Source organism: Pelophylax lessonae (genome assembly GCF_965119305.1).
Source record: "Pelophylax lessonae genome assembly, chromosome: 2".
Classification (NCBI taxonomy): Eukaryota; Metazoa; Chordata; class Amphibia; order Anura; family Ranidae; genus Pelophylax; species Pelophylax lessonae.
Window position 1 is genome coordinate 737,442,248 of NC_138769.1, and position 16,141 is coordinate 737,458,388.

The 16,141-nt window shown below is 46.3% G+C and overlaps 1 protein-coding gene across 3 annotated transcripts in view; it reads right to left on the reverse strand.

Moving 5' to 3' along the window:
* The window catches only part of PDE2A (phosphodiesterase 2A), a 992,945-nt gene that overhangs the window by 133,313 nt on the left and 843,491 nt on the right, over positions 1-16,141 (reverse strand). For all 3 annotated transcript variants that reach the window (XM_082244574.1, XM_082244575.1, XM_082244576.1), the window contains 3 exons: positions 15,101-15,175; positions 8,329-8,370; positions 8,022-8,090 (listed from right to left, as the gene is read on the reverse strand). In XM_082244574.1, the coding sequence (XP_082100700.1) occupies positions 8,022-8,090; positions 8,329-8,370; positions 15,101-15,175 (186 nt within the window). The remainder of the gene's footprint in view (positions 1-8,021; positions 8,091-8,328; positions 8,371-15,100; positions 15,176-16,141) is intronic.

Genomic DNA, 16,141 nt, shown 5'->3' on the forward strand with positions numbered 1-16,141 from the left:
CCACCTCCCGTGGGGTCTCCTTTAGGAGGAGCTCCACCTTACCCTTGGGTGGCCCTTGCCTTGGCAGGTTCCCTATAGAATGGAGTCCACCTGGTTTTGGACTACGGGTACCCCAGTCCCCATCAGTAGTTTTGCACTGCCAGATAAGGAGAGAACAATTACTCCGAAAGGCCCATCCCATACCAGCCCATGGCTTCCTCTAATGGATGAATACCCAGGTGGAGATGTCCCTCTTATTGTCCCTTGCTTTGTTCTCACCCACCTTGGGATGTTCCCACTCCACCCATTGCTTGTTCTAGCATCATATAAAAATCCACTATGTGGAGAGAGACTCATTCTACTCATTCCCGATTAGTAGGGTGTAGGGCCTCAGACTTGCCCTGAAAGTCTTAAGTGGGAGGGCATGTGGCCTTATGGTCAGGTTCTCCACCTCCCGTGGGGGTCTCCTTTAGGAGGAGTTCCACCTTACCCTTAGGTGGCCCTTGCCTTGGCAGGTTCCCTATAGAATGGAGTCCACCTGGTTTTGGACCAGGGGTACCCCAGTCCCCATCAGTAGTTTTTCACCCCAGGTATCAGGGCCAGATAGGGAGAGAACAATTACTCCGAAAGGCCCATCACATACCAGGCCATGGCTTCCTCCAATGGATGAATACACAGGTGGAGATGTCCCTGTTATTGTCCCTTGCTTTGTTCTCACCCATCTTGGGATGTTCCCACTCCACCCATTGCTTGTTCTAACATCATATAAAAATCCACTATGTGGAGAGAGACTCATTCTACTCATTCCCAATTAGTAGGGTGTAGGCTCTGAGACTTGCCCTGAAAGTCTTAAGGGGGAGGGCATGTGGCCTCATGGTCAGGTTCTCCACCTCCCGTAGGGTCTCCTTTAGGAGGAGCTCCACCTTACCCTTGGGTGGCTCTTGCCTTGGCAGGTTCCCTATAGAATGGAGTCCACCTGGTTTTAAACCACGGGTACCCCAGTCCCCATCAGTAGTTTTGTACCGCCTGATAAGGAGAGAACAATTACTCCGAAAGGCCCATCACATACCAGCCCATGGCTTCCTCTAATGGACGAATACCCAGGTGGAGATGTCCCTCTTATTGTCCCTTGCTTTGTTCTCACCCATCTTGGGATATTCCCACTCCACCCATTGACATCCAGTCAATAAATCTGGATTTTGACTCAACCTGGAGTGCTGCCAATTCCTTTTCCTTTATCAAGTTTCCACGGAGGCGAGCCGGGGCTTCACAGCTGACCCTTGCATTGCTTGGCTTGACCTTGGCTTTTCCCCTAAGGTGGAGTGGAGCTACAGGCAGACAGTATACATGGGGGAAGATAGGAGACTGATAGGCAGCCTTACTGGCCAATAGGAAGACAGAAAAGGCGAGGCCAGGCTTGACTCTTACAGGAAAAGTAAAGCTGCACATATAACTTCATCTGCCTCTGGATCTCAATAATAGGTAACCAATGGAAATCAAGCCCTGGGACCTTACAGGTGCTGTCCATCACCAGCAACACAGAACAGTGGGAGGGATGGGAAGAGAGGGGCGGAGTTTAGGTGACAAGGTCCCCTGTCTTTCATAAAGTCCCTCCTCCGATACAGGATTAGAGATAGTTGGATCTGCCGGGGCAAGTGGATCTTGGTCAGAATTCAGCAAACCCAAACTTAGAGATGATCCCCATTAAAGTCTATGGGGGGCGCTGCCGTTTCTAGGCTAAAAAGGGCAAGGAAAGTCTGATACATTGTTCACAGTGCAGATCAGATTTGATACATTGTTCACAGCACAGATCAGATCTGATACATTGTATACAGTGCAGATCAGATCTGATACATTGTACACAGCACAGATCAGATCTGATACATTGTTCACAGCACAGATCAGATCTGATACATTGTTCACAGTGCAGATCAGATCTGATACATTGTTCACAGCACAGATCAGATCTGATACATTGTATACAGCGCAGATCAGATCTGATACATTGTATACAGCGCAGATCAGATCTGATACATAGTACACAGCACAGATCAGATCTGATACATTGTTCACAGTGCAGATCAGATACATTGTATACAGCGCAGATCAGATCTGATACATTGTTCACAGCACAGATCAGATCTGATACATTGTACACAGAGCAGATCAGATCTGATACATTGTATACAGTGCCAATCAGATCTGATACATTGTACACAGAGCAGATCAGATCTGATACATTGTACACAGCACAGATCAGATCTGATACATTGTACACAGCACAGATCAGATCTGAGGCATTATACACAGCGCAGATCAGATCTGATACATTGTACACAGCACAGATCAGATCTGAGGCATTATACACAGCGCAGATCAGATCTGATACATTGTACACAGCGCAGATCAGATCTGATACATTGTACACAGCACAGATCAGATCTGAGGCATTATACACAGCACAGATCAGATCCGATACATTGTACACAGTGCAGATCAGAACTGAAACATTGTAGACAGAGCAGATCAGATCTGATACATTGTATACAGCGCAGATCAGATCTGATACATTGTTCACAGAGCAGATCAGATCTGATACATTGTACACAGCGCAGATCAGATCTGATACATTGTACACAGCGCATATCAGATCTGATACATTGTATACAGTGCCAATCAGATCTGATACATTGCACACAGAGCAGATAAGATTTGATACATTGTATACAGTGCCAATCGGATCTGATACATTGTACACAGCACAGATCAGATCTGATACATTGTTCACAGTGCAGATCAGATCAGATACATTGTATACAGCGCAGATCAGATCTGATACATTATACACAGCACAGATCAGATCTGATACATTGTTCACAGTGTAGATCAGATCAGATACATTGTATACAGCGCAGATCAGATCTGATACATTGTTCACAGCACAGATCAGATCTGATACATTGTTCACAGCACAGATCAGATCTGATACATTGTACACAGAGCAGATCAGATCAGATACATTGTATACAGCGCAGATCAGATCTGATACATTGTTCACAGAGCAGATCAGATCTGATACATTGTACACAGCACAGATCAGATCTGAGGCATTATACACAGCGCAGATCAGATCTGATACATTGTACACAGAGCAGATCAGATACATTGTATACAGCGCAGATCAGATCTGATACATTGTACACAGCACAGATCAGATCTGATACATTGTATACAGTGGAGATCAGATCTGAGGCATTATACACAGCGCAGATCAGATCTGATACATTGTTTACATCTTCAGACGGGTAACACAGAAGTGTGGATTTTCTTATGCTGTGTAATAATCGGCCTCCAGAATTCTCTGGAATATCTAATAAAGTCGGTGCTGCTAAGAGACGGACTCTGGAGTGTTCAGCCCCCGGGACGCGTTTCGCTGACCCAGTCAGAGCTGTGTAGACTTTGAAGGTCTTATCTCACCCCCGCCAGCCTGCCCCGGGGTTACAGTTTTTTCCGCCTCTGGGCCAGAAATGTATAAAATATTCTCCGCCATGGCTCGTGTCTCCGTCTTCCGTCGTATCAAAGTATGAATGGAATGAAATCCGCTACATGGAGTTTGCCGAGTCAGAGGAAAATATTAATAAGATGAACGGAACGCGGCGCCGGGAGAAGCGGCGTCACGAATACGACGAGCCATCGGTGGAAAGCTCCAACCATCAGGTATTTATAGGCAACCATTGACTTATTATTACACTACTGCAGAAGTGACGCGTTTCACAATCCCGAACATCGAACCAGAAATAGGACTTTTTTCATTTGCAAAATTGTTATCATTTCACCGATTTTTTCACACACCTCAAAATGCGTCTCCAACAGAAACCAGCAGATATATATATATATATATATATAAACTGTTGTACCAAAAGTATTGGGACGCCGGCCTTTACACACACATGAACTTTAATGGCATCCCAGTCTTAGTCCGTAGGGTTCAATATTGAGTTGGCCCACCCTTTGCAGCTATAACAGCTTCAACTCTTCTGGGAAGGCTGTCCACAAGGTTTAGGAGGGTGTCTATGGGAATGTTTCACCATTCTTCCAGAAGCGCATTTGTGAGGTCAGGCACTGATGTTGGATGAGAAGACCTGGCTTGCAGTCTTCGCTCTAATTCATCCCAAAAGTGTTCTATCGGGTTGAGGTCAGGACTCTGTGCAGGCCAGTCAAATTCCTCCACCCCAAACTCCCTCCTCCATGTCTTTATTGACCTTGCTTTGTGCGCTGATGTGCAGTCATGTTGGAACAGGAAGGGGACATCTCCAAACTCCTCCCACAAAGTTGGGAGCATGAAATTGTCCAAAATGTCTTTGTATGCTGACGCCTTAACCGCTTGCCGACCGCCGCATGACTATATACAGCGGTGGTCAGCCCCTCCTGGGCAAAGTGACGTATATATACGTCACTCGCCCGCGAGGCAATAGGGGGCGAGCGCGTGCCGCCGGAGGAGCGCTCCCGCCCCGTTTGTTCTTGGACACTCCAGCGCGAGTGACCAGCGGCTCCGATGTCCGCCGGTCACTTGCAATCTCCCGCTGGAGAGGGAGAAAGGCAGACGGCTGATGTAAACAAAGCTGCCTGTCATTCTCCCTGGTGTAACTGCAGAGATCATACGATCCTGCTATGTAGGATCGTATGTCTCTGTGGTAACATGAAAAGCCACGCCCCTTTACAGTAAGAATCACGCCCCTAGGGACACATTTAACCCCTGCCTCTCCAATAAAGTTAACCCCTTCCCTGCCAGTGTCATTTTTACAGTAACAGTGCATATTTATAGCACTGATTACTGTAGTAATGTCACTGGTACCCCCAAAAGTGTCAAAAATGTCAGTTAGGGGTCCAATCTGTCCGCCGCAATGTCGCAGTCCCGCAAAAAAAATCGCAGATCGCCGCCATTACTCGTTAAAAAAAAAAAACACCAAAAATGACAAAAATCTTTCCCTTAGTTAGTAAACGCGATAACTTTTGCACAAACCAATCAAAATACGCTTATTGTGATTTTTTTTACCAAACATATGTAGCAGAAAACAAATTGGCCTAAAATGTTAAAAAATTTTGATTTTTACATTTTTTGGGGGGAATTTGTTTATAGCGCAAAAAGTAAAAATCGCACAGGGGATCAAATACCACCAAAAGAAAGCTCTGTTTGTGGGAAAAAAGGACGTAAATTTTATTTGGGTACAGCGTCGCACGACCGCGCAATTGTCCGTTAAATTTACGCAGTGCCGAATCGCAAAATAGGCCCTGGTCAGGAAGGGGGTAAAATCTTCCGGGGCTTAAGTGGTTAAGAGTTCCCTTCACTGGAAATAAGGGGCCAATCCCAATCCCTGAAAGACAACGCCATACCATAATCCCCCCTCCACCAAATGATTTGGATCAGTGCACAAAGCAAGGTCCATAAAGATATGGATGAGCGAGTTTGGGGTGGAGGAACCTGACTGGCCTGCACAGAGTCCTGACCTCACCCCTTTGGGGTGAATTAGAGCAGAGACTGTGAGACAGGCCTTCTCGTCCAACATCAGTGCCTAACCTCACAAATGCGCCTCTAGGTGAATGGTGAAACATTCCCATAGACCTTGTGGACAGCCTTCCCAGAAGAGTTGAAGCTGTTATAGCTGCAAAGGGTGGGCCAACTCAATATTGAACCCTACGGACTAAGACTGGGATGCCATTAAAGTTCATGTGTGTGTAAAGGCAGGCGTCCCAATACTTTTGGTAATATAGTGTATATATATATATATATATACATACATACACCGATCAGCCATAACTGTATGACCACCCACCTAATATTGAGTAGGTCCATCTTTGCCACCAAACAACTCTGAGCCATCCAGGCAAGGACTTCACTAGACCTCTGAAGGTATGCTGTGATATCTGGCACCAAGACCGTCACTAGCAGATCCTTTAAGTCCTGTAAGTTGGGAGGTGGGGTCCCCATGCATTTGGTCTTTTTTTCCAGCACGTTCCACAAATGCTTGATTGGTTTGAAATCTGGAGAATTCGGAGCCAAGTCAACACCTCAAACTAGTTGTTGAACCATTTTGAAGTGTAGCAGGACACTTTATCCTGCTGAAAGAGGCCACTGCCATCAGGTAATACTGTTTCTATGAAGGGCTGTACTTGGTCCTCTACCAGGGGAACTCAGCACAGGGATGGTGGGAACCCCTCATAATGGGCACAGCAGGTGTACAGACCCGGGAACTCAGCCCAGGGATGGAGGGAACCCCTTATAATGGGCACAGCAGGTGTACAGACCTTAGAACTCAGCACAGGGATGGGGGGAACCCCTCATAATGGGCACAGCAGGTGTACAGACCCGGGAACTCAGCACAGGGATGGTGGAATCCCTCATAATGGGCACAGCAAGTGTACAGACCCAGCAACTCAGCACAGGGATGGTGGGAGCCCCTCATAATGGGCACAGCAGGTGTACAGACCCGGGAACTCAGCACATGGATAGTGGGAACCCCTCATAATGGGCACAGCAGGTGTACAGACCCGGGAACTCAGCACATGGATAGTGGGAACCCCTCATAATGGGCACAGCAGGTGTACAGACCCGGGAACTCAGCACAAGGATGGTGGAATCCCTCATAATGGGCACAGCAGGTGTACAGACGCAGGAACTCAGCACAGGGATGGTGGGAACCCCTCATAATGGGCACAGCAGGCGTACAGACTCACCATGGGCATTCCAATTCATCCCAAAGGTGTTCAGTAGGGTTGAGGTCAGAGCTCTGTACAGGACTCTTGTGTGACGGTACTCACCATCACTGGGAGTGAAAGACAGATACTTAAGGGACACTAAGAAAATGGTTTGGATAACTTCAAGTGGGAGAGTAATATTTATCAACAATATCTCTCAAGAATCGTGAAGATTTGATCCCACTTTACACTGTGGGACCTATAGCCTGTTGCCATGAAGTCTGTGACACCTAGATAATCATGGAAATATGTAGATGTGTATTCCATGTACTTCAATGTAGGAGACGGACAGACTGTCATAGGCAGTCTTGTCCTATTGTCTGTTTTGAGGTGGGATGCGTATTGTGTTAAGTCTGCCTGTCCCATTGTTAAATGTTAATGAGCTCACATTGTTCTGTCCAGAAGGCTAGATAATTAGTTCAGGTAATTCTGTTTCTGTATACAATTTCATCTGCATAGGATACTGTAATCAGGCAGAGGGGAGGGATTGTGTATGGGAGTGACTGGGTGTAAAACTTTATTGGATTATGAATTTCATGTCCTGTTCCTCGCAAGGTCCACCTGGGCGGTAACCTTGTGGGGGGAAAACTGTATAAAACAGCAGCTGTACCATTAAACCTGGAGTTCTACTTCACCCTCAATCTAGAGTTCTGTCTCTTATTGGGGGAATCTGATACAAGGGATTGCTATGCTCTTCATACTCCCTTGAATAATCACTAAGCTCTTGTAAGAGTTCCTGTTCCTGCCGCACTCTCTGGGGAAAGAGAGGTTCACCCACTGGAACCTGGAGCCTTGTCGTAGGTCCAGGGTGGGTAGGAGACAGCGAGACCCCAACCAAGCTGCGGCGGTTCGTGGGGTCTGAAGTGGTTACGGTGTCTGGAGGAGTGCTTGGAGCCCTCAGGAAGCACTAGGAGCATCCGTCAACGGAGGTGCCCAGTCGGGGTTCCAGTTGATCCGTTACAACTTGGGTTCCTCCACACCAAACTGGGGGTGGCACAGTCATGGTGGAACAGAAAAGGGTCTTTACCAGACCAGGTGTTTACCCAAGGTTGGAAGAGCACAATTGTCTACAATGTCTTTGTATGATGGAGTATTACCAGTTCCCTGGCTCCTTCTCCTTTTTCTATGTTGTCTGGATTGAAGTTTTTTTGGACAACTGGGAAACACTGAAAACCAGCAAACCCAAAAACTAAGAAGCAGATTATTTGGTTCCCTATAAAGAAGCCCCAAAGTGATAAGAATTGGCTATCACACCAAAACATCACAGAGATCAAACAGATACTGACCGAACTGATGTCATGCAGAGTGATCGACTTCTTTTTGTCCACCACCTGGCCGAGATGTCCGAATGTCAGCTGGGGGAGGGGGAATAAAAAAAAAAAAAAAATAAGATTCTTCATTTCAAAATCATTTTATTTCAGTTCTCAGCTGTGTTCATAAATGTCTGACACAGATCAGCCCCTTGCTGCAGCCAGAACACAAACTGCACCTTTCATCGCTTTCGCCAAGAACTGAGTACAATCACCAATGCCCCTCTGGCTGAGAAGAAGCGCCAGTGACCGATAACACGCGGTAGAGAATAAATCCACTTACCGGGAAGCTGATTTCTTCTTCAAGTACTTTGTTTCCTACAACCTGGAACAAATTAAAGGGACAGCATCATTAACCACCATTATTTGGCAGCCGCATTTCTCACGTAAGAATCAATTCATGAAAACAATGGAAACATTGTAAAGATTTTTGTTAGACCTTCACATATTTATAGGGACGGATATTTTACCCCGTGTATGGATTTAGGGTTGTAACTGAGCGTGAACAACTTATTTTCAGTGTGTTGTTTGTAGATTCATTTTAATAGGGTTTCCTATGCACAAGAATCGCGGAAAAGAGGTCTAGGACTCTCTTCCAAAAATATGCGTCACCATGCGGTTTGATGCACCAGGAAGCAAGCATGCTTGCTGATGTGTGGAGGTGCCATTAACCTCCCTGGCAGTCTGATTATGTCCGGATTTCTGTGCTAAAAGCGGGATATTGTTTTGCATTGAAAATATGTGGTTTTACATTTTAAAACTCACCTTCCCCTGCGATCCCCCGCCGTCCTCTCCCGCCATCCTCCCGCCGCCATCCCACCGCCCTCCCGCCATCCTCCCCCGCCGTCCTCCCCCCGCCATCCTTCCGCCGTCCTCCAGCCATCCTCCCGCTGTCCTCCCCCGCCGTCCTCTCCCGCCATCATCCTCCCGCCGTCCTCCCCCGCCGTCCTCCCCCCGCCATCCTTTCGCCGTCCTCCAGCCATCCTCCCGCCATCCTCCCCCCAACATCCTCCCACCGCCATACTTGCGCCGTCCTCCAGCCATCCTCCCGCTGTCCTTCCGCTCTGTTCCTGGCCGATGCCAGCACCTGTCTTCCAGTTCCCTTCCCTGCAAGTGTTGCGATGCAGGGGGAGTGGAACCGGCGGCAAATTAAAAAATGTAAATACACTAAATAAGATGATAGAAAGCTGTGATCCTAACGGATTACACTGTATCATCCCATTTCACCACAGGATCTCACCTGGTGACTTTTCCAGTGCCCTGCCTGTGCTTTTCCAGTTCTTTGTGCCTGGAAAATAGAGAACGACCATGGCGTCCAAAAAGCGTTCTTTTTGCGCAAAAGCACTTTTAGACGAACTGAAAAACAGCGACAGCGAAACTGAGTTACTTGAAGAACTGAGCGATAGCGATTGGTGGGAAAATTGGTCATCAGGTACGGAAAGTGAGGACAGCGACAATTCTGATGTCTCTTTCTGGCACATCGCTTGTGGAATTTGGGAAGTATATCAAATGATTCCTCAGAATTTCCAACGGAGCGATGTAACCAGAAGCCTGTTGCCACGAAGTCTGCTACCTAAGTAATCATAGCAATATATAGATGTGTATTCCATGTACTTCAATGTAGGAGATGGACAGACTGTCACTGGCAGGCTTTCCCTATTGTCTACCTATTGAGGTGGAATGTGGACTGTGTTAAGTCTGCCTGTCCCATTGTTAAATGTTAATGAGCCAACATTGTTCTATCCAGATAGCTAGATAATTAGTTCAGGTTAATTCTGTTTCTGTATACAATTTCATCTGCATAAGATAATGTATTCAGGCAACCCCTGACCTGTGTGTGGTAATCTGATCAGGAGGGGGGAGGTCCATGCTGTATATAAATTCTGTGTGACTGTTCAATAAAGAGTGATTCCAGTACAAGCTAAGTTGTTGGCTAGCTTTGTATGAGGGCGGCTGGGAAAATCTGGTATATATGTTCATGACTGCAAGGAAGCGGTATACTGATGGAAGACCACAAGTACAGTGTGGGTCGGCGGTTCCATTACAGTAACCTTTCCAGAGATAATGTCACTCTGTCTTGCATGGGAAGGTGACAGGTTCTCTTTAGGAATCTCCGGTCCCCCCTATTTTATGATTATAGAGAAGCTGTAGGAAATCATGGGGGCCAGGAAGGGACCTCTTGATGTCAATCCCCTCCCCCCTCCCATCCCCGCCGGCAGACTTACTCAATAGACATTAGAGTCCTGCACGCACAGCTGCACTCTGATTGGTGCATATGAAAAGTAACACATTTTAAACATCCATTTTACCCCCTGAGGATAGACACATAGACACCAACTGTCCTGGATTTTTCAGGGACAGTCCCGAAACTTGGACTCCAGTCCTGATGATGCTGTGCTGTGTCCTAGGCTATGTCCCTGGATTACAATGTCGCCCCTATTTGAGTTGCTGCGCATGCACTGTAACTCAATAAGGCATTTATTATAGTAATGGTCTCTATTTAGAGGTTAAGTTTGGGTGGGTGACTCCAGTAAGTAGGCCGGGGTTCAAAGCCTTGTTTCCACTGAGCGGTACGGTTCGGTACAGTTTGGTATGGTTCGGTACGGTTCGGTACGGTTCGGTACAGTTCAATACGGTTCGGTACAGTTCGGTACGGTTCGGTACAGTTCAGTACAGTTCAGTACGGTTTGGTACAGTTCGGTACGGTTCGGTACAGTTCAGTACAGTACGGTTCGGTACAGTTCGGTACGGTTCGGTTCGGTACAGTTCGGTACAGTTCAGTACGATTCGGTACGGTTCGGTTCGGTACAGTTCGGTACAGTTCAGTACGGTTTGGTACAGTTCAGTACGGTTCGGTACAGTTAAGTACGGTTCGGAACGGTACACCTTGATCAGGCTTGCGTTTCCACCGCCAACAGTACCTCAGCTCAACAGTACCTCAACAGTGTAGCCCCACCCTGTTGGCACGGTACTATTGTGCTTGCTACCCCAACGAAAGGGTCTCAAAAAAGTGGTACGGTATGGTTCCGAATTGGGGTACCATTCACATTTTTTGACAATGGAAACGGCAAAAATTGCGTACCGAACCAAACCGCTCAGTGGAAACGAGGCATAAGTAACCCACCCACTGGGTGGGCCTTAGGCCTGCTGTGGGTGTGGCTTACTGTGTGTTTGATGCAGATGTGAAATGACATGTCAATGTGTATCTGTGTTTTCTGTTAACTTTTATTGTGAATGAGTAGTAGTACTATGTACCCCTTAGTTACTCATATAGTAGGGACAGTAGTTGGCTTCCCCCTTTTTTATTTTTTAAGGGGGGCTATAAGATTCCAAGAAGCCCCCCCTGCCTGCAGACCCCCACAACCACCAGGCCAGGGTTGGGGTCAAGAGGCCCTTTACACATCAACATGTGGGTGAAGTGCATTGCCGGGGGATGGGGTTGTAGGGGTGGAAACACCATATTTAGAGCATATTGCTTGTATCAAAAATACATATCAGACCCTTAATTTAGGGGATGGCAGGGAAATATTTTTTTATATTTGTGATTTAAATATATATATATATATATATTTTTGCAAAAGTCACTGTTGCTGTATAGCTAATCTTCAGACCTAAAATCATTTTTTTTTAAACGTGCGCAAAAAAAAAATGCAAAAAAAGGTCTGGCAGCAAAAGGGTTAAATCCACTGTAAACAGCGGCGCCTCTTTAAACCGTTGCTCATAAACAAGTGTTTACCAGGAGCCTGAAAAATGTGTTCCTGTAAAACTCTGTGATGGGGAAATGGCATATTATTAATTCAGCATTTATAACATTATCTCAGCCAATTAACCTTCTCCATGTATCATACGAAGCTTATAAAAACACAACTCGTTCCTCCGCCGATAACAATTATTTTCGCGGATCCATGGCCGGCCTGCAGCGTGTAAACAGTCAGCCGTGCGAGCGGCGGGGGTCACATTGTACTGACCCGTTTGCCTCAGATCTAAAGCATCAAAGGACACGTTCCGGCTGGTGGATGCCTGCAATCTTTTAATTATTTCCTTCATGTGGCCCCGCAGCGGAAAATTTATTGGTTTAAAAAAATTGTGATTTAATGGGAGAGTGTCCGGGATTTTTTGGGAGTGTGTCTGGGATTTATTGGGAGAGTGTCTGGGATTTTTTGGGAGTGTGTCTGGGATTTATTGGGAGAGTGTCAGCGATTCATTGGGAGAGTGTCCGGGATTTATTGGAAGTGTGCCTGGAATTTATTGGGAGTGTGTCTGGGATTTATTGGGAGTGTGTCAGGGATTTTTTGGGAGTGTGGCTGGGATTTATTGGAAGTGTGTTCCTGGGATTCATTGGGAGTGTGTCTGGGATTTATTGGGAGAGTGTCAGAGATTTATTGGGAGTGTGTCCGGGATTCATTGGGAGTGTGTCCGGGATTTTTTGGGAGAGTGTCCGGGATTTATTGGGAGAGTGTCTGAGATTTATTGGGAGAGTGTCCGCGATTTATTGGGAGTGTGTCCGGGATTCATTGGAAGTGTGTCCGGGAAATGATTGGGAGAGTGTCTGAGATTTATTGGGAGAGTGTCCGGGATTCATTGGGAGAGTGTCCGGGATTCATTGGGAGATTGTCCGGGATTTATTGGGAGATTGTCTTTAGATTTATTGGGAGAGTGTCCGCGATTTATTGGGAGTGTGTCCGGGATTCATTGGAAGTGTGTCCGGGATTCATTGGAAGTGTGTCCGGGATTCATTGGGAGAGTGTCTGAGATTTATTGGGAGAGTGTCCGCGATTTATTGGGAGTGTGTCCGGGATTCATTGGAAGTGTGTCCGGGATTCATTGGAAGTGTGTCCGGGATTCATTGGAAGTGTGTCCGGGATTCATTGGGAGAGTGTCTGAGATTTATTGGGAGAGTGTCCGCGATTTATTGGGAGTGTGTCCGGGATTCATTGGAAGTGTGTCCGGGATTCATTGGAAGTGTGTCCGGGATTCATTGGAAGTGTGTCCGGGATTCATTGGGAGAGTGTCTGAGATTTATTGGGAGAGTGTCCGCGATTTATTGGGAGAGTGTCCGGGATTCATTGGGAGATTGTCCGGGATTTATTGGGAGAGTATCTGAGATTTATTGGGAGTGTGTCCGGGATTCATTAAGAGTGTGTCCAGGATTTTTTGGGAGAGTGTCTGGGATTTACTGGGAGTGTGTCCGAGATCTATTAGGAGAGTGTCCGGGATTTATTAGGAGATTGTCTGAGACTTATTGGGAGAGTGTCTGAGATTTATTAGAAGAGTGTCCGCGATTTATTGGGATAGTTCAAAAAAAAAGAGATTTCCAGTCACAACTTACCAACCAGCCAGCAAGCAACCGAATTGACCTGTCTAACAGTATGCGTTAAAAAAAATGGGTTTGGTTGCACACATTTGCAAATACATGCGTAAGCCCCGGCAAGGCACCCTGTAATCTGCAGTCCCTAACTGTACAATTAAAAGAGTCTCTACACAATGAGAGCACATGCATCTAATGGGATAGATGGAGGACAGGTGACTAGAGGGAGCCCATCCCTTTTTAAAGCCACAGGGTCACACTGAACACTCAGCACATCGCACAATGGCGGCAAAGGTGTCAGTGCATTCCCTGGCTCAATATAGATATCAACGATATTTGCTTTATTGGGAGAGTGTCTGAGATTTATTGGGAGTGTGTCTGGGATTTATTGGGAGAGTGTCTGAGATTTATTGAGAGAGTGTCTGAGATTTATTGGGAGAGTATCCAGGATTTATTGGGAAAGCATCTGAGATTTATTGGGAGAGTGTCCAGGATTTATTGGGAGAGCATCCGGGGTTTATTAGGAGAGTGTCCGGGATTTATTGGGAGAGTGTCAGAGATTTATTGGGAGTGTTTCCGGGATTTATTAAGAGAGTGTCTGAGATTTATCGGGAGAGTGTCCGGGATTTATTGGGAAAGCGTCTGAGATTTATTGGGAATGTGTCCAGGATTTATTGGGAGTGTGTGCAGGATTTTTTGGGAGAGTGTCTGGGATTTATTGGGAGAGTGTCCAGGATTTAATGGGAGAGTGACTGAGATTTATTGGGAGTGTGTCCGGGATTCATTGGGAGAGTGTCCGGGATTTATTGGGAGAGTGTCTGAGATTTATTGGGAGTGTGTCCGGGATTTATTGGGAGAGTGTCTGAGATTTATTGGGGGTGTGTCCGGGATTTATTGGGAGAGTGTCTGAGATTTATTGGGGGTGTGTCCGGGATTTATTGGGAGAGTGTCTGAGATTTATTGGGAGAGTGTCTGAGATTTCTTGGGAGTGTGTCTGAGATTTATTTGGAGTGTGTCCGGGATTCATTGGGAGAGTGTCCAGGATTTTTTGGGAGAGTGTCCCTGAAATTCATTGGGACTGTGGAGTGTGGAGTGTTTCTGGGATTTATTGGGAGAGTGTCTGGAATTTATTGGGAGAGTGTCTGGGATTTATTGGGAGAGTATCCAGGGTTTATTGGGAGAGTGTCTGAGATTTATTGGGAGAGTGTCCAGGGTTTATTGGGAGAGTGTCTGAGATTTATTGGGAGGGTGTCTGGGATTTATTGGGAGTGTCAGAAATGTATTGGGAGAGTGTCCAGGGTTTTTTGGGAGAGTATCCGGAATTTTTTGGGAGAGTATCCAGGATTTATTGGGTGTGTCTGGGATCTATTGGTAGAGTGTCAGAGATTTATTGGGAGTGTGTCCAGGATTTTTTGGGAGATTATTCGGGATTTATTGGGAGTGTGTCCTGGATCTATTGGGAGAGTTTCAGAGATTTATTGGGGGAGTGTCCGGGATTTATTAGGATAGTGTCTGAGATTTTTTGGGAGAGTGTCCAGGATTTATTGGGAGTGTGTATGGGATTTTTTGGGAGAGTCTCTGAGATTTATTGGGGGAATGTCTGGGATTTATTTGGGGAGTGTCCGGGATTGATTGGGAGAGTCTCTGAGATTTATTCGGAGAATGTACAGGATTTATTGGGAGCGTGTCCAGGATTTATTGAGAGAGTGTCGATGTATGGAGGACTTAGATCCGGCCGTACACTTACCTGGCAGAACAGCTGGTGACTCTCTTCAGACACGAGGAGGAGGCAGCAGCACGGGGACTGGGTCTGCTGTTCCAGCTGTAAGAGAAGAGAAGAAGATCTGGATCAGATATGAACACACAGAGCATAGAGATACGGACAAGATATATGTACACCCTATAAATCAACTTCTCCTATTTCCTCCATTTTGGTATGTTAAATATCTCATTGTATTGTTCTATCTGTTTGATAAGTGCTTAACATACCTGTGGATCCTGCCAGAAATCCAGAGCTATCTTGTGCTCTTATCTTAGAACTGCAATTGACTTAGTGCCTCTGCTTTGGAAATGAGGACAGTGGGGTGGTTGAGTAGTTTAGCAAAATCAAGCTAGACAGGGGTGACATCACAAATTATGGGTTCCCAGGCTGTGTTCATTAGATAAATGATGTTGCCCAGGGTTGATGTTACCCAGGGTGTGTTTATAATGTAAATGATGAGGCCCCAACCAGTGTCCATCATACAAATTATGGGTCCCTGGGCTGTGTCCATCTTACAAATGGTGGGTCCTTGGGCTGTGTTCATCATACAAATGATGGGTCTAGGTTGTGTTCATAATGTAAATAATGGGGTTCCAGGCTGTGTTCCTCATACAAATGATGGGTCCCTGCCTGTGTTCATCATAAGAATTATGGGGGCCCAGGCTGTGTTCATCATAAAAATGATGGGGCCCTAGGCTGTGTTCATCATACAAATGGCGAGTCCCCAGGCTGTGGTCATCATACCAACGATGGGACCCAGGCTGTGTTCATCATACAAATGATAGGGCCTCAGGCTGTGTTTATCATACAAATGATGGGGCCCCAGGCTGTGTTCATTATACAAATGATGGGGCCCCAGGCTGTGTTTATCATACAAATGATGGGGCCTCAGGCTGTGTTTATCATACAAATGATAGGGCCTCAGGCTGTGTTTATCATACAAATGATGGGGCCCCAGGCTGTGTTCATTATACAAATGATGGGGCCTCAGGCTGTGTTTATCATACAAATGATGGGGCCTCAGGC